The sequence below is a fragment of the Gorilla gorilla genome, chromosome 13, assembly GCF_029281585.2.
Source record: "Gorilla gorilla gorilla isolate KB3781 chromosome 13, NHGRI_mGorGor1-v2.1_pri, whole genome shotgun sequence".
NCBI lineage: Eukaryota > Metazoa > Chordata > Mammalia > Primates > Hominidae > Gorilla > Gorilla gorilla.
In genome coordinates this window covers 29,864,866-29,887,243 of record NC_073237.2, presented here as the reverse complement: position 1 = coordinate 29,887,243, position 22,378 = coordinate 29,864,866, and the positions used below count along the sequence as shown (strand labels likewise).

The 22,378-nt window shown below is 37.6% G+C and overlaps 1 protein-coding gene across 4 annotated transcripts in view; it reads left to right on the top strand.

Annotated features, from left to right (window-relative positions):
• The window catches only part of LOC115933307 (contactin-associated protein-like 3), a 235,434-nt gene extending 213,302 nt beyond the window's left edge, over positions 1–22,132 (top strand). For 2 of the 4 annotated variants that reach the window (XM_055351714.2, XM_055351712.2), the window contains exons 19-24: positions 3,023–3,247; positions 4,809–4,942; positions 5,831–5,918; positions 12,726–12,956; positions 13,188–13,259; positions 17,608–22,132. In XM_055351714.2, the coding sequence (XP_055207689.2) occupies positions 3,023–3,247; positions 4,809–4,942; positions 5,831–5,918; positions 12,726–12,956; positions 13,188–13,259; positions 17,608–17,729 (872 nt within the window). In that variant the 3' untranslated portion in view covers positions 17,730–22,132. Of the gene's footprint in view, positions 1–3,022; positions 3,248–4,808; positions 4,943–5,830; positions 5,919–12,725; positions 12,957–13,187; positions 13,260–13,606; positions 13,777–17,607 lie in introns of those variants that run through there. The other 2 variants (XM_055351711.2, XM_055351710.2) reach the window with 1 other exon arrangement.
• The last annotated feature ends 246 nt before the right edge of the window (positions 22,133–22,378 follow it).

The window sequence follows — 22,378 nt, the reverse complement described above, 5'->3', positions numbered from 1 at the left end:
ACCAGTATATATATTTTAAATCTACAGACCAATATCATTTAAGTAGATAGATGTGAAAACCCTGAACAGAGTATTACCAAAGCAAATCCAGTCACATATAAAAATGACTATACATCAAGACAAAATGGAAATGATCCCAGAAATGGAAAGTTGTTTTAACAGCTGAAAATCAATTAATATGATATAGTATATCTTAGAATAAAGGACAGAAACACATGATAGTCTCTACTGATGCAGAAAAGTCATTTGATAAAATCCAACATCCTTTCATGAATTTTTGTTTAAATTCAGTAAACTAATTATAGACGATAACTTCCTCAGTCTAACAAATGGTATTTTTGAAAAACTCATAGCTAAAATTATATTTAATTTTAAAGACTGAATGTTTTTTTCCTAAGATCAAGAACGAGACAAGAATATATATTCTCACTAGTTCTATTCAGCATTGTACTAGAGGTTCAGGCCAGACTGATTAGGCAAGAAAATGAAAAAAAAAAAAAAAAGAAAGACATCCAAATTAGAAAGGAAATAAAACTATCTCTATTTGAGGATGACATGATTTTTTATATAAAAAAATCCCAAAGAATCTACTTAGAACTATTAAAACTAAAACGAAGTTCAGCAAAATTGCAGAATACAAAAACAATATACAAAATCAATTGTATTTCTACACATTAGCTGTGAACCATCTGAAAATAAAACCAATAAAACAATTTTATTTACAGTAGCATCAAAAAGAATAACATACATAGCAATACATTTAACAAAAGAAATGGAAAACACACTGAAAACTATAAAGCATAGAAAGAAATTAAAGGTAAATAAATGGAGAGATATTTCATGTCATGGATTGAATAATTAATATAAATAAAATACCAGTGTTCTCTAAAGTAATATATAGATTCAGTACAGTTTCAATCAATAGCCCAGCTGGATTCTTTCCTGAAATTGACAAGCTGATTTCATATGAAAATTTAAATGATGCAGAATAGCCAAAACAATCTTTAAGAAGAAATTTGACAGATTCACACTGCCCAATTTCTAAACTTACTGTAAAGCAGTATATAACTGGCCTAAGACTAAACAGATAGCTCATTGGGATAAAATTGAAAGTCCAGATAGACACCTCGCCATTTATGGTCAATGGATTTTACAAGAGTGCCAGGACAACCCAATGGGAAGAAGTAGTCTCTGAGACAACTGAGTATACAGGCGCATGCAAATGAATGAAATTAGACCTTTATCTCACACATACATAAAAATGTACCAAATAGACCTCGATGTAAGAACTAAAACTATAAAACTCTTAAAACATGGGAGAACAAAAGAGAAGATAACCCACAGAATGGAAGAAATTATTGCAAATCATGTCTCTTATAAGGGTCTAGTATTCAAATTATTTAAAGAGCTTTTACAACTGAATAAGATGCTGTGCGCGGTGGCTCACACCTGTAATCCCAGCATTTTCGGAGGCCGAGGTGGGCAGATAACGAGGTCAGGAATTCGAGACCATCCCGGCTAACACAGTGAAACCCCATCTCTACTAAAACTACAAAAAATTAGCCAGGCGTGGTGGCGGGTGCCTGTAGTCCCAGCTACTCGGGAGGCTGAGGCAGGAGAATGGTGTGAACCCGGGAGGCAGAGCTTGCAGTGAGCGGAGATCACGCCACTGCACTCAAACCTGGGCAACAGAGCGAGGCTCTGTCTCAAAAAAACAAAAATAAAAACAAAAAACCAACAACTGAATAAGAAAAAGAAATTTAACCCAATTAAATAATAGGTAAAGCTTATAAATAGATATTTCTTCAGCAGATATGTGTGAATGTCCAATAAAATCATGAAAAAATAGTTGGCAACATTAGCCAGTAGGCAATCAAAGTCACAATGAAATACCTCTTCACACAGACAAGTATAGCTGTAATTTAAAAGAAAGATAATAATAAATGTTGGTGAGGATGTGGAGATATTAAAACCCTCATAATTGCTGTTTGGAATGTAAAATGGTATAGCTATTTTGGAAAAAATATGGCAGCTCCTCAAAATTTTAAAGTTGGTGTTATCGTAAGATTGAACAATTTTACTCCTAGGTATATATTCCCAAGAAAAATAAAAACATGTCCATAGAAAAACTTACAGGTGAATTTTCATGGAAGCATTATTTATAATAGTCAAAAAGTAGAAACCACCCAAATGTCTATCAGCTGTTAAATAGATCCGCAAAATGTGGCACATCCATTACTATTTATATCCAGTGAAATATTATTCAATAAAACGCATAAAATACTGATACATGCTACAAGATGGATGCACCTTGAAAATACCATGCTAAGTGAAAGAGGCCAGATTGAAAAGACCACACGTTATATGATTCCACTGATATGAAATCTCTCGAATAGGAACCTCTGCAGAGACAGAAAGTAAATTAGTAGTTGCCTAGGCTGGGGTGTTGGGGAGAAACAGAGACTGACTGCTAGAGGATATGGAGGTTTTTGTAGGAGGGAATAAGAAGGTGCACGGGGGAGGGGAGTGAAGATACTCTAAAATCGATCATGGCAATGTTTGCACATGCCTGCAAATATACTAAAAAACACAGAATTTTACACTGTAATTGGGTCTATTACATGGCATATGGATTATATCTGAATAAAGATGTTTAAAAATTAATGATTTGGGAAAAAATTGGAAACCAAAGATGAGATAAGTCACCTATAAATTATACATTTATACTGAAGAATTAGTTATATGTAAATATAAGATGAGGATGATTTGGAGAATTAAAATCTCTATTAAGTGTTAGTCAATTCTGGGTTATGAGTATATTGGGGTTTGCTACTTTTTCTTCAAGTTGTAGTTTTTAAAAAACTTTAAAAAGTGAAAAATAAAAAATAAAACAGGAAAGGATTTCACTATTACTTTATCTCCCAGGATATTTAAGGTTTGGTCTCATTCTCTAAATGTACTTAAAACAAGACCGTTGGACTTACATTTTGTTAACATAACAAAAATGTATTTATCATTTCAGAGATTTCCGCATATTTTGCAACTGGCTCCTCAATGACATACCATTTTCAAGAACATTACACTTTAAGTGGAAACTCCAGCTCTCTCGTTTCTTCATTACACAGAGATGTAACATTGACTAGAGAAATGATCACACTGAGCTTCCGAACCACACGAACTCCGAGCTTATTGCTGTATGTGAGCTTTTTCTATGAAGAATACCTTTCAGTTATCCTCGCCAACAATGGTGAATATCTTTTGTGTAAAGAAAAAGAGAACCCTGAATTAGAAAAATAGGACTGTAATGACATGGGTCTTTTCAGCAGTCAAACTACAAACGATGAGAGAAAACTGTATGCCCTCCAATGTGTTTGGTTTTTCAGTGCCTTCCTTAATGGTTATTATAAAAGCTAGCATTTCAAGATTAAATTAAGATGCTTTTCTCCCATTACATGTTTGATAATTTTACGGAGTTGATATGCAGTTATATTTCTTATTATTGATAGGATGACTTTAATAGTACATGATGACTCAAATTGGTTTTGCAGTTCATTTTGAAATAAGATATCTAGATACATGACATACATTCCCTCCTCATTCTAAGCAAAGTAGAGGAGCATTTATGTGGATGTTATAGTACAACTATATAAAAGCCAATTCCTATAAGCAACAGGTAAGTACAGCTGTTCTTTATCTCATCAGTGGCTGAAAAACTAGTTATATCACTTTTATAGAAGAAAAGTGTAATGACAGCCTCTCAAACAGTGGTAACTGGGGCATTGCAAGGTTTTCACAGTTGAACAAGAAGACCAAGCTTTAAGTCTGTTAGGTACACAGCACAAAAATTTCATGCCTAGAAAAAAATCTACAAAATCTCTGATTAGGCTGGACATGGTGGCTCACGCCTATAATCCCAGCACTTTGGGAGGCCAAGGCGGGCAGATCACGAGGTCAGGAAATCAGGACCATCCTGGCTAACACAGTGAAACCCCATCTCTACTAAAAATACAAAAAATGAGCCGGGCATGGTGGTGGGCACCTGTAGTCCCAGCTACTCAGGAGGCTGAGGCAGGAGAATGGCGTGAACCCAGGAGGTGGAGCTTGCAGTGAGCCCAGATCGCTCCACTGCACTCCAGCCTGGGTGACAGAGCGAGACTCCACCTCAAAAAAAAAAAAAAAAATCTCCGATTAACAGGATCTTAGTATAAGCTAAAAGAGAATTACAGATAATGAGGGTACATCTGTGTAGGAGAGGGGTATGTATATTAGAAGATGTAGATACTATGGAAACCTTGTCTCCTGACAAAACCTTTCCTTGTCCTCATTTTTGGATTATGGCAGAAGACTTAATCTGGCTATAAAAAAATCTTTATGCACATATCAGTAATACATTAAAATGAGCCTTATTAGAAGGTGTAATTACAGGAACTGAATGTTGATACAATATTGCATAGAGTTTCATCATTTCATAAATATCAAAGTCATAATGAATTTAGATCTGAGTTCTGAGCTCATATGCATAATTTAAACCTTTTCATTTTTAAATGAAAAGGTTTGGGGAGACTGCTTATTAACAACACATTTAGTCTTGACTTTTAAAATAGCATCATTGGATTCAGAGTCTGGCACAGGAATAGCACTTAAGTAATCACTGTTCCAGGAAAGATAACTATTGGGTGCATCTAAATTGATGCTAAATAGATTCAAAAGTGCTATAAGTAAATAATAATAAAAGTGCTCTAGAATCTGTATCAAGAGGTTTATAAAATACCGCTTTAATTTTAAATGCCATTTATTTTTCTTTTTAGGAAGTTTGCAGATTAGGTACAAGCTAGATAGACATCAAAATCCTGATGCATTTACCTTTGATTTTAAAAACATGGCTGATGGGCAACTTCACCAAGTGAAGATTAACAGAGAAGAAGCCGTGGTCATGGTAGAGGTAATTCCACAAATGCAAAAGTCAAACTAACTAATATTATTTTGAGAACAAATAATCTAATGAAAAAATCTGATAATAAATATTAATAGAAGAGCAACCCATTCAGTGCTGCTCTTCCATAAGTCAAGAAGAAGCCAAATATGGCCGGGATCTGGGAGAGAGGAGGTGGTTGTTTATTCTATATTGCTTTGTTTTGTTTGTTTAGCAATGCAATTCTGTCAAAGGTATTATTAATATTTAACTATTTAAAATATCAAAATATCTATTTGTTTTACTTTACTCAATAGGGGAATGTTCTCTATCACAGTGACTACTGGTGGAATCTATTCATTGATATTGCAGTGGGAACTTGTCTTATTCTGATTATAAAAGAACAAATACTTTAGCAACTTAAAAACATGGTTTAAAAGCACACAACATAGTTATTAAAATGGGAATAAGTAAGAAAATAGACCTGAGTCACCACAGAGGAAGTAAATTACACATTGTCTTCGGCATTGGAAGGAAAATATACTGTATAGAGAACAACGATGCTTGGTTTTATGTTTCATATTTTCTCCACAGAATGTATACGTATTTAAGTTTAAAACAGCCAATTCCATCTTTTTCATGGATTCTGCCAGTTATAGATCCTTCCACTATGAAGAAGAGTAAGGCCAGCAAGTGGGTACATCGTGGATAGAGTGGTAGCTGATGGCATCATAGGAACTGCTTATAAAACAACTTCCCCTTCTAAATGATTAATTATTTGAAGGTGGCTTCTTGAGCTTTTGTAGTGGTACTTAAAAGTGATTTATTTTCATCTTTCCTTTCCTCATCTTCCTTTGCTTCCTTATCATTAAAATTGTACTTTCTGTTGATGTTTGCTTCTCATGGGACATCAAATAGGTTAACCAGAGTGCAAAGAAACAAGTCATCTTGTCCTCAGGGACAGAATTCAACGCCGTCAAATCTCTCATATTGGGAAAGGTTTTAGGTAAGTAGGAGAAAGAGCTTTTTCCCAAAAAATCAAAGTGTCATGTCACAAACTCTGGAAGCATTCATCATGCTGAAAGAAGCTCCTTGTCTTACTTGAATAATAATTTCACAGTGAGTGACAATCAAGGTGAAAACTGTACTCTTGCCTGAGTGTACATATAATCATGAGTAAGTGCTGCCTGTGAGATGTGCAAGGGCGTTCCTGGAAAAATACCTCCACACTTAACCTCTCACTTGGCAATCATGCATAATGAATCACGGTATTTTTCTAACCCTTCTTGAAAAGTGAAATGTTATCAAAGCTGACACGAAGTTCACAGATTATGTATGTATTAATCAACATCAACTCCGGAGACCATCGTTCAATGATAAAACTACCTTTGAGTTGAACACAAGAGGAAAAACTGGTAATCTTATTACAGCAGATGAATACAGTTTTACTTCTCTCTCAAGCCCTGCTTTGCCTGTTGTTTCCATCCTTTTTGACTTTAGTATCTATAACAGGAATGGGGAGGCATATTCATAAATATCTATTACGCAAGGTAGAAAGTTACAGTAATTGTCTATCATATTGTCTATCATAACCTGTTGTAAAAGCACAGTTACCTTTACATTTAATAAAGGAACTGAGGAAAGTAATCTATTTTTTAAAAAAACCCATCTTATATAACTCAATTAAGAAAATGAACTATACTTTAATATTACGATCAAAAAGTTGAATAATATTTATTATATACATCTTTGTTTCCTTCCAAATAAAATGGAATTGAAGGTGTTAATGTTTTCATTCAAGGATGGTATATTCAAAGGCATGTAACTTACGGTATAAAAATCTACATTGAAATTCAGCAATGAAGTATATACTCAGAAGCAATTGATCTCAGAAAATTATAAATATTCATTTTGCCTATCCTTGGAGGTAGAGATAATCATCAAACATTAATAAAACACTTTATACTTTGAACAACTGTATTTTAGGATTGGTTCTGCTATACATTTTTTGCCACTCTCACATCATTTAGTAATTACACCAAAACTACAATTTTATCTTTAAATTTGGAATTATATAGGAAGTGCTTTCCTTAACTTATAGTAAAATAGACCAACAAGTTGGCTAATAGAGAAGCCACTAATTTTACAAAGAAAGTTACCCAAAACACTGTGTTCTAAGTTACCAGTATATTTCTCTTGAGTCCCTGTAAATCTTTGATTCATCCCTTCATTTAAAAATATTTGGTGAGCAGCCGGGTGTGGTGGCTTATGCCTGTAATCCCAGCACTTTGGGAGGCCGAGGCGGGCGGATCACGAGGTCAGGAGATCCAGACCATCCTGGCTAACACGGTGAAACCCCATCTCTACTAAAAATACAAAAAAAATTAGCCGGGCATGGTGGTGGGCGCCTGTAGTCCCAGCTACTTGGGAGGCTGAGGCAGGAGAATGGCGTGAACCCAGGAGCTGGAGCTTCCAGTGAGCAGAGATCCTGCACTCCAGCCTGGATGACAGAGCGAGACTCTGTCTCAAAAAAAAAAAACAAAAAACAAAAAAAACTTGGTGAGCATCTGCTATGAACAGTTTATTAAGCACTGAGAAAGCCTCTGAATGAGAGAAACACTATACCTACCCACCCTCACTACACTCACATGTTAATAGGTACATAGGCTATTATATGAGCAATTCTAATAAAATAATGCTCATATCCAGCCTAATTTATTATTATGCACCCTAACAATGCCTTAGAAAAAAATGGCCCAAAATCCATCATAATTAAGATGCTGTTTCTGAGCACCTCAATATGATTTTGCCATTTCTGAGTAGTCTTAGTGAATGAAGACCCTTCAGATTGATTATCACAAGATCAATCCAGAGTAAACCTATTTAAATATAAGCTTTTTAGATTTTGAATTTTCTATATAGCTTTGAATTTTATCCAAGAGGTAGCTTTAAAGAATGCAAACACCTAAAATACTTTATAATTCAGTAAAGATGATCCATCATAAATTAAGATTTGTTTTTAGATACTTTGGTATTATTGGTATTCTTTCTGTTTTGCTTTGTGTGTGTACATGTGCACATGTATTTAAACACTTTTGAGATGAGTATCACTCTGTCGCCCAGGCTGGAGTGCAGTGGCGCAATCTCGGCTCACTGCAACCTCCGCCTCCCAGGTTCACACGATTCTCCTGCCTCAGCCTCCTGAGTAGCTGGGACTACAGGCGTGTACCACCACGCCTGGCTAATTTTTGTATTTTTAGTAGAGACGGGGTTTCATCATGTTGGTCAGGCTGGTCTCGAATTCCTGACCTCGTGATCCACCCGCCTCAGTCTCCCAAAGTGCTGGGATTACAGGTGTGAGCCACCGCACCCGGCCCCTTAAACACTATCTTAAAAATTACATATATATATCAAAAAAACAGAGTGCAAAAATGGAAGATGCCTTTTTGTCTGCTCCCAAAAAGTAAAAAAAATTAGCCTGTAAACAGTTGCATATGAATACAGCTGAGCTTATATACCTTAGGAGGTATACATTCTAGGCTGAAGAAAAGAAAACCCACTGAAGGACTATATTTCAAATAGGACTCTAGGTATGTAAGAATGCCAAATAGTTTTGGTAATTAAATATTTCTGGAAATTGCCTTTTGAGTTTTGTAAGGAGATGTCACATAAGACATACAGTTTTAACATTTAAAATTCATCAACCTATGTATTTTATATTACTTCTATGTTATGGTGTTTGTCTCATTTAGAAGAAATGTTTTATGTTAGGTCTGGGATTTGATTTTACCTGATTTACGAGCTAGGAAGTTAACAGCTTTTAACTGTTTTGTGGATGCTGTCCTGGTACAGAGACAAAGGACCCTATTACTTATGGCATGGCAAGCCTCGTGAGCAGCAGTTCATTTGCATTGTTTTCCCTTGGCCCTGAAGCCTTATGGGGCAGTGATAGGTGCAGATGAAGGCTGCACCTGTGGCCAGGTTTCCACTGCAGCAGAGGAACACTGAGTTTGGGGAATCCACCGATTTTGTAACAAGCACTAAGCAAGTCTATTCTTTGTCCTGGAGGGGGTCATGACCTTATCCCTCAATGTTGCTTGCTTCAATTATAGCCTTGAGAAGTGGCCTGAGTAAAGTGCTGTCAGCATCTTGCACTTCTTGGCAAACCCAGCAAAGCATGAGGAGGCACTCAGAGCCAATGGTGGATTGCCTCTTTCAACATTACAGAATAAAAACACCCAAAAACCCTATAAAAAGTCAAGAAGATAGGAGATTTTGTGGGGTTTTTTTTCCAAGAAAGAGCAATGATTATATCAATTAGTCCTTTATTGGTAAAATGAGGAGGCTGCACTAAGTTATCTTCAAGATTCTCTCCGATAGAAAATTCTAAGATTGTTCTAACTTGGTCCATTAACCAGGATTCAGTGGGCATCACAGATGTCTTGAGGTCTTTGAAAGTGTAAGTCAACAAAACTAATGCTGTCCAATAGAACTTTCTGTGATGATGAAAATGTGTAAAGTCTGTGCTGTCCTATGTGGTAGTCCCCAGACACACTTGAGATAAATGAGTTTTTAAGCACTAGAAATGTGGCTAGTATAACTGAGGGACTAAATTTTACATTTTATTTAATTTTAATTGATTTGAGTTTCTTTTTCTTTTTTTTTTTTTTTGAGATCGAGTCTCACTCTGTCATCCAGGCTGGAGTACAGTGGCGTGAACTCGGCTCACTGCAAGCTCTGCCTCCCGGGTTCATGCCATTCTCCTGCCTCAGCCTCCCAAGTAGCTGAGACTACAGGCACCCACCACCATGCCCGGCTAATTTTTTTTTTTTTTTTGTATTTTTAGTAGAGACGGGGTTTCACCGTGTTAGCCAGGATGGTCTTGATCTCCTGACCTCATGATCCACCCGCCTCGGCCTCCCAAAGTGCTGGGATTACAGGCATGAGCCACCGTGCCTGGCCTGATTTGAATCTCAATGGTCACATGTGGCTAGTGTCTACCATATTGCACAGTGTAGAAGACTGTCCACTTACTTATCTAGTCGTTTTTTCCTTTAGTTCAACCAAGTGGCACCCTTTTGTAAGGATAGACATCTGTCTATTTGGCATGATTTCAATGGGCTGGGAAGGCAACCCTATCTCAAATATTTTTTTTTCCCACAACGTCAAGTGCCAATATTTCAAATTCTGTATTAGAGATCCATTCTTTTGACTCTTCTGCCAAAATACACATGCCCCTGAAAGTGTTATCAAAAGCCATGACCAGGAATTTGTGCAAACATGAATTTACTCAGGAGCAGGCTTTGATGGAACAGAATAGAGAATTGGAAGGGGGCTGGGTACAGGACCCCGAAGTTGAGAAAGCCCAGAAAGGGAGGCAGACAGGTCACCATACATTTTTTATTAGAGCTATTCAGCTAAGAGAAGCAAAAGTGAAGGGTTTTGACCATGTTGCCATGTCAAGGTAATAGACAGAAAACTGTATCTACATGTCACCACAGTTAAGAGTTGAGTTCTACTGAATATTGGTTAACTGATAATAAATAGTAGTGCTGGCTAAAACCCAGGAGTACAGAATCACGAGTTTCTTCCTGGATTGTGGTGTGATTGCCAGGTACACTTCAGAGTGGGCAAAGGAACTCCTTTCTTTCAGATTTTCCAGCTTAAACAAAGTATATTTGGTGATCATTTTCTAATTAAGTCATTTATTAAAGATGTAAGAAAGTTCTACTCTGTTTCATCAGCTCCAAATTAAACAATTGCTCAAGGTTTTTATTCACGGTTTTAAAGAGAAGTCTGGCCGGGCGCAGTGGCTCATGCCTGTAATCCTGACACTTTGGGAGGCCGAGGTGGGCAGATCACAAGGTCAAGAGATCGAGACCGTCCTGACCAACATGGTGAAATCCCGCCTCTACTAAAAATACACAAAAAAAATTATCTGGGTGTGGTGGTGCATGCCTGTAGTCCCAACTACTTGGAAGGCTGAGGCAGGAGAATCACTTGTACTCGGGAGGCGGAGGTTGCAGTGAGCCGAGATTGCACCACTGCACTCCAGCCTGGGGACAGAGTGAGACTCCATCTCAAAAAAAAAAAAAAAAAAAAAGTCTGCCCTAAAATTATGTGATTCTTATCTAAACTACAATTATTTAATGTAAAACCGTCTTGTATCATGTCAAAAGATAAGAATACTCTTGTTAAGATCGTGTGGCAGACTTTATTCAGGACTATGGCAATAGGTATAGGAATTACTGGAATGGGGCTTTGCAGTTGGGGAAAGAGACTGAGCTCAACTTCAAATACAACAAGGAGAAGTGTGGATTCATAGCCAAGGAGCAGAGTGGCTGGGTGGGGTGTCTGAGTGGAAAACTACAAAATGGGAGAGTAATTCTTGCTAAACTGACTCACTAGGTTTCCTGGTGATGCCAGGCCAGTGTTGTCAGACATCACCTGTGGGGTGGTGAGAGGGATGAGAAAGGTGATTAGATATTGAGAGTGATCAGATATTGAGGGTGGGAGATTTGGGTTAAAACCAAATTGGCAGGATTCTTGCTAAGCTGGACGATGAAAGACCAAAGGTCAGGCTGGTTGAGCAGAGAGCTTAGAGTAGCCTGACCAACATCTGGTCATGGCAACATCCTGTCAAATTTCTTTCTTGGAAAAAATAAATTAGTAAAGATCCTTGGACTGGAAACATCATAGAAAAATAGAAATGTAAGAGAAATTGTCATTCTGGTCAGGATCTAAATGTACTAGAGTAAAACCAAAGAAGAGTAAAAAGGGAAAAGTGAGAGAAGAAAAAGAAAAATTTCCCAAGCCTCTCATTTAGGGAAGAACTGTTGTGGGGAACCCCGCGGTGGTGTGGGAGGGAGGGTGGGGAGAAAGAACCATGCAATCCCTCATCTCACTGTTGGGAATGGGGCAAAGTTGGAAAAAGGATCTTGTTTTCATATAACAGTGTGAAGGAATGATTTTTGATTGTGAGGGCTAGGGAAGTTGAGCTCTCAAACTCACAAAAGGGAAAGCAGGAAATAAGAAGGAAACTGATTAAACCAGCAAAATAAAAGGAAAAAAGATGAAATAATGTGAAATAAATAGTGTAAGATAAAAAAGAATAAAATCAGATATAGCGGTTATTACTCTAAAGACAAATTGACTAAATTCTGTCAAACTAGGTTTAAAAATAACAGTTAAATGCTCTTACAATATTGAAAATGAAGGGGCATGCCAAGAACTAGCAGGCAACAGCTGATAAATTTAAGAAATGCAGCACTACTTTCAGATAAGATTGAAGTTAAGATTGGAATATAATCGAATCTTAAATGAGATAAAGGGATATTATCTGATGACAAAAGATAGTTTATTAAGATAATATGAAAGTCATCATACAAAATAGCAACTATAGTATGAAGGATTTCCAGAGCTCTGCCCTCATCTCCAAGAGTCGCTTTTCTGTAATCCTCCGGATTATTGGCTGTGAGCGCCATTAAAATTTTATTTTAATGCTATATTTTAAAAATTAAATGGCAGAGGATTTCTTAAATTTATGCCATGTAACTGCTTTCCTATGAAGCTCTGTTACTTGCAGAGAGCCAGCCATCTGCATTTGAACAAATCTGTTAAAAACCTGCCTTTCATAACCCTGACAATGGAAATAGTTGCCAGACAGGTAAAGATTCAGGGTGACCTCTCCTGGAGTGAAGGAACGAGGGGTTCGGAGGGACTTTCGAGGGTCGCTGTCTTGCAGACGCGGGGTGTCCCTGCGCCCCCATCTCCACCGCTGCGCCCTAACTGTGTGTTCCCCTTCTGTCCTCAGAGGCTGCCGGCGCGGACCCGGACACAAGGCGGGCGGCGACTAGTGGCTTCACTGGCTGCCTCTCGGCGGTGCGCTTCGGCCGCGCTGCTCCCCTGAAGGCCGCGCTGCGCCCGAGCGGCCCCTCCCGGGTCACCGTCCGCGGCCACGTGGTCCCTACGGCCCGCTGCGCGGCGGGGGCGGTGTCCGGCTCCCCGGCGCGGGGACTGGCTCCCCGACTCGCGGGGGGCGCAGGTGTGTGGCCCTCCACCCCTGCGCACCTGAAACTGCGCTTCTCTCAAATGTTTGTGAATTTCTCAAAAGCCTTCTTTTCTCCGTCTCTGTCATCCTTTTTTCCTTTTTTAAAATACACTTTTGTGATGTTCTTATTTTAATTCTCTTTTAATTGACAAAAGTTTGCTATGTGTAAATTGTGGCGTGATTAAATCAAGCTAATAAACATCATTCTCCCTTTCCCTGTTGTAGGTCGTTCTGGACCAGCGGATGAGGGAGAGCCCTTGGTTAATGCAGACAGAAGAGACTCTGCTGTCATCGGAGGTAACAAGGCCCTGAATGACCTGGTGCTTGTCATTATCGCTTTAGATAATGATACCATTACTTAGAACAATGGGAAATATATGTAAGAATCAACACTCAATGGTGAGGTCAGAGGGGTGCTATGTATTGCGGTTGGTGGTGGTTTTTTGTTTTTTGTTCTTTGTTTTTTTTTCTATTTGAGACAAGAGCCTCACGCTGTCACCCAGGCTGGAGTGCAGTGGTGAGATCTCCACTCACTGCAACCTCTGCCTCCCGGGTTCAAGCGATTCTCCTGCCTCAGCCTCCTGAATAGTTAGGGTTATAAGAGTGTGCCACTATGCCTGGCTAATTTGTTGTGTTTTTGGTAGACACAGGGTTTCTCCGTATTGGCCGTGCTGGTTTCGAACTTCTGGCCTCAAGTGATCTGCCCGCCTCAGCCTCCCAAAGTGTTGAGATCACAGGCGTGAGCCACCATGCCCGGCCTTCGTTGATTTTCTGAGGCAGTATTTGCTGATTTCAGCTTCCCTGGGGGTGCTCGGCATGTAAGAATTCTGCTGAAACAATTTTTTTTGAAGAACAGTTACAAAGCTAATAATGAAAAGTTATTAATTTGAAAATAACTGTATTCCCTAGGACATATGGGATATTTGTCAAGGTAATGACAACTGTTGGACGGACCTGAAGTAATTATGTTCAAAGCAATGGAAACCTCAGCTAATTATCAGAGCATACACTTTATGGTACTTTTCTTCAATGACAAATAGTATGATTTAGATACTCCCATGACAGTGTTTCACTTATTTAAGAAGTTGTTTCTTTGTTTGTTTGTTTGTTTTTTGAGACGGAGTCTCGCTGTGTCGCCCAGGCTGGAGTGCAGTGAAGCAATCTCGACTTACGGCAAGCTCCGCCTCCCGGGTTCACGCCATTCTCCTGCCTCAGCCTCCTGAGTAGCTGAAACTACAGACGCCCGCCACCGCGCCCAGCTAATTTTTTGTATTTTTAGTAGAGGCGGGGTTTCACCCTGTTAGCCAGGATGGTCTGGATCTCCTGACCTCGTGATCCACCCGCCTGGGCCTCCCAAAGTGCTGGGATTACAGGCATTGATTATTTAAGAAGTTTTAAATGCACACATTATTTAAAGTGTGTTGTTATTTTAAAGTGTATGATCCCCTGTCATTAAGGACATTTACAATGTTGTGCAGCAGTAGCCATTGTATGTTTCACTTTTAATCATACTTTGGAAAGAACTAATCTAACAGGCTAAGAATGTTTTGTGGTTATTTTTAATTGAAGAAAAGTGAAGTTAAACATAGCTTAAAAGTATGTTTTGGCAATGAAAACTTTTTTTCTAAAATATAATTTATTTAGAGCTGGTGCAAAAAATAAGCATTCATCTTTCCTTGTTAATTGAGTGAATTATTGAAATCTTTGTTTGAGACAGAGTCTCGCTCGTCGCAGAGGTTGGAGTGCAGTGGCGCCATCTTGGCTCACTGCAAGCTCCGCCTCCCATTCTCCTGCCTCAGCCGCCCAAGTAGCTGGGGATACAGGTGCCCACCACCAGGCACGGCTAATTTTTTATATTTTTAGTAGAGACGGGGTTTCACCGTGTTACCCAGGATGGTCTCGATCTCCTGACCTCATGATCCACCTACCTTGGCCTCCCAAAGTGCTAGGATTACAGGCATGAGCCACCATGCCCGGATGAGTTATTGAAATCTTAATTGTATTCTTATTCTGCAGACTCTCCATGGCACATACAAGAGTAAACTAGTTGTGTTTGTTTCCTCCAAAATGACAGAAAACAATTTCAACACAATAAAGTTCTGACTAAATTTCAGTTGAGGATATTCACATTTCCATCACTATCTCAATTCTTTTTCTCTTAGAAATCAGTAAGGTGTAAATTAAAAATACATGACCTGATGAACAAAAACTGTTTTTAAACAGTTTCCAGTAGGAATGTGATCATTAATGCATATCTAAAAGGTATACTTTCGTGTTCAATTTTAAATCAAATCCAATCCTAAATCAATCATGCCTTTTTAGATTTTTTTCATTGCAATGCAAAAGCAATTTCAACATGCCGAACATTTTCACGCTAGGTTTCCAAGTCCTACAGACGTTTACACAATGTCAGGGTTAGTACCCAGCTTTTGGTGAGAAGGAAATGGGCAAGTTGATCATAGAACCAGCTCTTATCTTTGGAATTGTATTATATTGCTTGTGGTCAAATATCACTGGCAAGATTGACGGAGTAAACGTAGGGAAACATCTTAGCAGTGTTCTCTTCCGCTGAGAAATTCTTAGGCTGAAGGAGGGGATGAAAAGGAGTCTGTGGAAGGCTTCCCCTGGGCTTTCCCAAAGGCAGTTTGCATTTTCTAATAGGGACTGGCTGAAGATATAAATTAATATTTGTGTGAAGTACTTTAAATGTACGATGTAGGCAGTAAAAGCGTGGGGGAGGAAATATAATTTCTCCTCATCATTCCTAAGTTTGTAGTTGGGACAGACCTCTGATTAACAAGAGAAAAACAAGCAAGTTTACTAAGGCATGCAGCCCACAGCATGTGGGAGAAACCTCAGTGAAACTCAAAGCACAGTGGCTTAGAAGTCTGGCTCATCTTCAACAATACATTTCTGGAGAAATGACAGGACAATGGAAAGCAATTTTAGGTGTCCGAAGGCGAGAAACCGTGGGAAGATAAATATATGGGAAGAAACTAGTGGAGTACGTGTGTTTGTACATTCTTCTGCTGACATCCCTGAGCTGGTAAGAATGGTCTCCGGTAAAAGAGAATTTACATCCTGTCTTTAGATGAAAAGAGGGGAGCATCTAGAGAGCTCTTCCTCCATTGGCTGCTTCTTAATTGCCTTTACTTCAAAATATTTGTCAAAAAGGCATATTTGGGGGTGACATGTTCTGATTACCTTCAGAAGCTTGTCTTTATACACATTTATTTCTTTTAGGGTAGATTTTACTTTCATTTGTCACTAATATGATTGCTTCAGTACACAGCATTCTGTGGCATGGCTTCATGCTTTAGCACTCTGGCTCTGAATTAAAGCCTGAAACAATTTATAAAGATACTGGTATCCAGGCCTTCCATTCTTTTATTCTGATTTACTGACTTAGTGTGCAGCTAGAGTCGAGAATCATGGACACTGCTAATGGTTTCAATATTTTAAAACATCTTGCCCAGCTCTTTCAAATAATCCACATTCCAGGTAAAAAAAATGAATAAATATGCCTGCAATGTTTTTGGTAATAGGGATTGATTACATATATGCGACACTACTGCGTTTGAAAAGTGTATTATCGGCCAGGCACAGTGGCTCACGCCTGTAATCCCAGCACTTTGGGAGGCTGAGGCGGACGGATCATGAGGTCAGGAGATCGAGACCATCCTAGCTAACACGGTGAAACCCCGTCTCTACTAAAAATGCAAAAAGTTAGCCGGGCGCGGTGGCGGGCGCCTGTAGTCCCAGGTATTCAGGAGCCTGAGGCAGGAGAATGGTGTGAACCCGGGAGGCGGAGCTTGCAGTGAGCGGAGATCGCGCCACTGCACTCCACACTGGGCAACAGAGCAAGACTCCGTCTCAGAAAAAAAAAGTATATTATCATAAAAGTATTTGAAAACAATTTCATTAAAATGTACCCATTTCATTGTACTAACAATAACATGTAATGATCTATGATGATGCAAACACTCTATACTTGTAAAATGATTTAAAATTTCCCACTTGTTAACTGAAGGATGTACGCGGTCTTAGAGACATGTATGTCTCTATTCTTTTAAATCTGAAAGCATTATCTAAAACCCAGTCATCATATACCTGTAGGGAAAAAGCCTAACACAGCCATATCCAAAAGTCATAGTCCGTCAGAAGTATGTTAAATGTTATAAAATTACTTGACCTCAGCATTTCTGAGTTTTGGTGTTTTCAATTTATAATATAATAGGTGGTTGGTTTATTTTAACCAAACTTAAAAAGCAATGATGTCTGCAAAGCCTCTGATTGGACCAAAAGTCACCATTTATACTCTGACATTGAGGCCAGGCACGGTAACTGACACCTGTAATCCCAACAATTTGGGAGGCCAAGGTGAGAGGATCACTTTAGCCCAGGAGTTCGAGACCAGCCTGGGCAACATAGCAACACCCCATCTCTACAAAGAATAATTGTAAAAAGAAAAAAACAATAAGCTGAACGGTGGAGTGGGCCTATAGTCTCAGCTACTTGGGAGGATCAAGGCTACAGTTAGCTGTGATCATGCCACTGCACTCCAGCGTGGGCGACAGAGTGAGACCCTCTCTCTAAAAAGAAAAAAGAAAAAAAATTATCATGTTTTATTCTTTTCTTTCCCTAGGTGTGATAGCAGTGGTGATATTTATTTTGCTTTGCCTCACTGCCATAGCCATACGCATCTATCAACAGAGAAAGTTACGCAAAGAAAATGAGTCAAAAGTCTCAAAAAAAGAAGAGTGCTAGGACAGCTCTAAGCAGTGAGCTCGATGTGCAAAACGCAGTCCGTGAAAACCAGAAAGAGCGAGTCTTCTGATTGGCAGCTGTGGCTGTCTCTATCACCGTGACTGTGGACTTCCCTGCTGTTGCCATCAGGGTGCACACAGCAGGTGCAGTGCTGTCACCTGGCTGAAGACCTGCAGCCTCGGAGCCTCTGGGAGGTCCCTTTCTCCCTCGGTGAAACACAGTTCTCCACATCAATTTCCAAACAATGAATTAGGTATGGCCATTCATCACTGTTCAGTAGTTTCCCCGTCCAAAGGCTCTCTTCCAAAACTGTAGTTTGATCTGTGTTAATAACTGGGGGGTTTTAGATGAGAAAATGACTATAAAGCTGTGGCCCTAGTTTATTTTTAAAAAATGACAGAACTTTTGCTCAGATGTAAAAGACAAAATTGCACTTTAATGTTTTTTGTTACTTGAAAACATATCTGGGATCCCTTTTTTTGGTCCTCTGCTGATATTTATAAAACAGGACATGCTTCTTAGACTACTTTCACTGGCATTTCCATAGTCCTGGAATCCAGAGCCAAGTGGCCTACCTAAAATTCACAGCCCTTTTATTCTTCTGTGTGATGGTTAATACAACGCAGTTGAAGCCTGGAAATACTACCATTATTTTTGGTGTATTGCTTTTTCTAATTGACTGTTTTTAATGATTTTGATACATTTTAATGTTGAAATTAATATTGAATGTTAGCTATGAAATTTTAGTATTGAATTTTATAATGGAACAGAACATTAGTAGGTAACAAGATGCAAGAGGATGTCAATACAAGATTGCCTGCCTGTTTTTCTTTGTAATTTGTAATTACAGTTTTTGTAACTTGTGATTATGTTTTTAACTAAATTTACAACCAGATACAAATACTTCTTCTTACACAGAGTTATCCTTTATTTATATCATTAATACGTGAATGAAACATCATCCTAACTTACTTCCCCAAGATATTGAAAGGTCATATCTGTTTTTCTTTATCATTCATTTCTTTTTCTAAAAGTTGTTACTGATATGCTTTTGATTTCCTATGACTCTATTATGTTGTACAGAACATCTTTTCAATTTATTTAAAAAAAGCTTAACTGAAGATCACTACTTCCTTTTCTAAATTTTGAACTGCTCTAGGCATAAATATCATTGTGTATTATCCTTTCATCTAATCACTTTTGGAATGTAAACTGAAGGCTGTTCACTCCAAGTTAAGTTAGCATTTACATGATGTTTATTAAATCTGCCAGTCTGATCACAGGTTTATGACCATGGGGCCAAATTCCCATAGATTACCCAAAATTGAATATGTGCTATTAACTGGAACATGTCTCATTAAGGTTTACGTACACACTAAGACAGCAAAGGATTGGAATTAACTTTATGGAGACAGTTCCAGGGACTAATATTGAAGCAGTGGTTATTTCATAATGCATGGAACCACCATTTGGATTCAATAAACCAATTATATAAAAGCAATGATGCTACACTCTTCATATTCCAGATACCAACTGCCTACCAAGGACTAATGAGATGGTATATTTCTTCCACATCAGGGCAAGCTGAAAATATATTGATTCAGCGTTACTGTTACATAAATGAATTTCCATCTTCTCATATGTGTTATTTTTGAAAGAATGAATACACTCTCTGTCTTAAATCCGCTCTTAACAAATGATCTCTTCTCAGAATACTACATCTGTATTGAGAGTACAGACAGCCCATTGGTCACTGCACCTTTTGCAAGACAGCAAAACGGATGCATCAAATTGCATTGATACATCATCACCATCAATCTTTTGCACTGATTTTTAGACTTAATCTTCTTATTTGAAAATAAACTCATTTTTAAATAAAATAAAAAATATTTTAGGGAAAGCTCTATAAAATTAAAATTACAGAATTATATGCTTTTTAAAATTTATGCAAAAATGTGCAGACAAATGTATTCTGTATTGGTTTATGTATTACTTTGCCCTTGTATATTTTGAGATTATTAAGATTTGTTGACTTTTTTGGTTTGATATTTATCATCTGTTAAATTTTTCCTTTTAAATTATTAAATGCAAAGTGCAAGAAAAAGAGATAAATATTTACTGATTGCTAGATGTAAAAATATCTATGAATATATATATTTAAAATATATATATCTGCCAGAGAGCAACCATCTAACAGTCAACTTACTAAAATCTAAATTGAGTACTTTTTACTGTTGCAGAGAATTAAGTCACTAAACGTTATTTAGATATATAGATGCTAGTTGCAGGTAACACCCTTTTGTAATATAAAAGTAAAAGCATAATAATTTCCCAACTTTTGTCTTCAAATTAAAAAAGAAAACAGCATATAATTACCATTCTTCATTTGAGAAAGCTGAAGATTCTGATGCTTAAAAACTTCAGAATTCTAATATTAAAAATAGAGTGGTTCATGTGACATTGAAGGCTTATCTCTGTAAAATAGTGACACTGGTGAGTGGTATTATCTCAATATTTTTGTCCAAATTCACCTTAGGAAATCACTGTAAATCTTCATTGTTTCCTAAAAGTCATTATTACGGCATAAACTTAACATACTTTGATAGTAGTTAGTACTGATACGTGACATATTCTACCTCGTGTCTCTATTACTCTGTCTCTATTACTGTGAAAAGTCACAGTAAATTTAACATTTTCTTCCAGACTGTGTATGATCTTTCATTGTAATAGAGACATGGAGTAGGATAAGTCATGTATTAACATATAAGATTTTTTTAACCTGCTCCCTCAGTTTTATAGATGAGACAAAGATAAGGTTGTAAGAGCTAATCTCTTCAAGTAGGCAGTACTAGTAAGTTGTCATGCGTGGACTGAACTCCTGACACTTCTCTCTCTTAACTTCAATCCATAGAGAAGCCCACCTTCCTGCCTTCCCAGTATTATTTAGCAGAGGAGAAAATCACATTAGGCTGTTTGATACTCTGTTTGCCTAGACTGACCAGTCATTCTGGATCTTTGTTCACATCTTCTCTGAAAGAATATTTGATGGGAAATCTTTTTTATTTTTAAATTTTTGTGTACATACTAGGTGTATATATTTATGGAGTACATGAAATGTTTTGATACAGGCATGCACTGTGAAATAAGCACATCATGGAGAATGGGGTATCCATCCCCTCAACATTTATCCTTTGTGTTACAAGCAACCTAATTTACACTCTGTATTTTAAAATATGCAGTTAAGTTTTTATTAACTATAGTCACCCTATTGTGCTATCATATAGTAAGTTTTACTCATTCTTTCTACTTTTTTTGTACCCATTAACCTATCCCCACCTCTGCCCCACCATTATCTCAGCTGTCTACTACTTTTTTCAGCCTTTACTAACCATCCTTCTACTCTATATCCATGAGTTCCGTTGTTTTGATTTTTAGATCCCATAAATAAATGAGAACATGCAATGTTTGTCTTTCTATGCCTGGCCTATTTCACTTAACATAATGACCTCCAGTTCCATCCATGCTGTCGCAAGTGACGGGATCTCATTCTCTTTTATGGCTGAAGAGTACTCCATTTTGTATGTGAACCACATTTTTTTCATTCATCTGTTGATGAACACTTAGGGTGTTTCCAAATCTTAGCTGTTATAAACAGTATTGCAACAAATAAAAGAGTGCAGATGGAAAATTGATTTTGATGGCTTTTTTCTTTAATAAAACATTAATTTCTTCATGTAACACTGGAAGGGAAACAAATGATCCATTTGCTTAGTTTATTCTTGAATCCATAATATAAGTGACAGAAATGGATTATTAAAATATACTTGAAGTTGGGGAAGAATGATATGGACACATTTTAAATCAAAACATGATGAATTGGCTGTTTAACCTACTGCCTCATTGGCCAATTTGGGGCAAGATGAAAGTATTTGTAAACACTGTTTTGGCAATTATGTGTAAAGAGAGAACCAATTTTTTAATTAAAAAATTGTATTCTAAGAATTATAGAGCTTTTCTATTGGTAAAGACATTAAATATCATAGAGTCCAACGCTTTTCTCTTCCTTCACATCACTCCCAGTGGATGTAGCTCAGGCTAAGTTCATTGCTGATGCATTGTCAGAACAGCCACTAACGGTTTAAGTTGGTATACTTGAGTGCAAATGTGAATAATGTTTTAAGAAGGTTACAGAAAGTTGCCATTACTAGGAGTAGTAGCAGAATTTATTATGGATTAATCATATCGTCGGGAAAATGTACTGAAGCACTACTTCCTGTGGTTTTTTTTTTTACAAAATGATAACATAGTTTATTGCCTATAGGTTGATTATGACCTAAAATTATATTTTTGCATTTTATTGTGCCATTATATATTTTAAAATGTGAGGTTCACATTGTTGCATTTGCTCTGTGAATAAAAATGTCTAAAATCATAAGATGAACTTTTAGATTTTGCGATATGAAAATTTCTAACTTAGCTAGCTTGTGATGGTACCTAAAAATTTAAGAAAGCCCTTAAAATAGAACCTCTGTGACTGCATGAGCACTTTGTATGACTCATATCACATTTTTAACTCCTTAAGCAAGCCAATGAGGTAAAACATATAATTATCCCCACTTTTGCAAAATTCACAAAGGCCTTCACTGCTT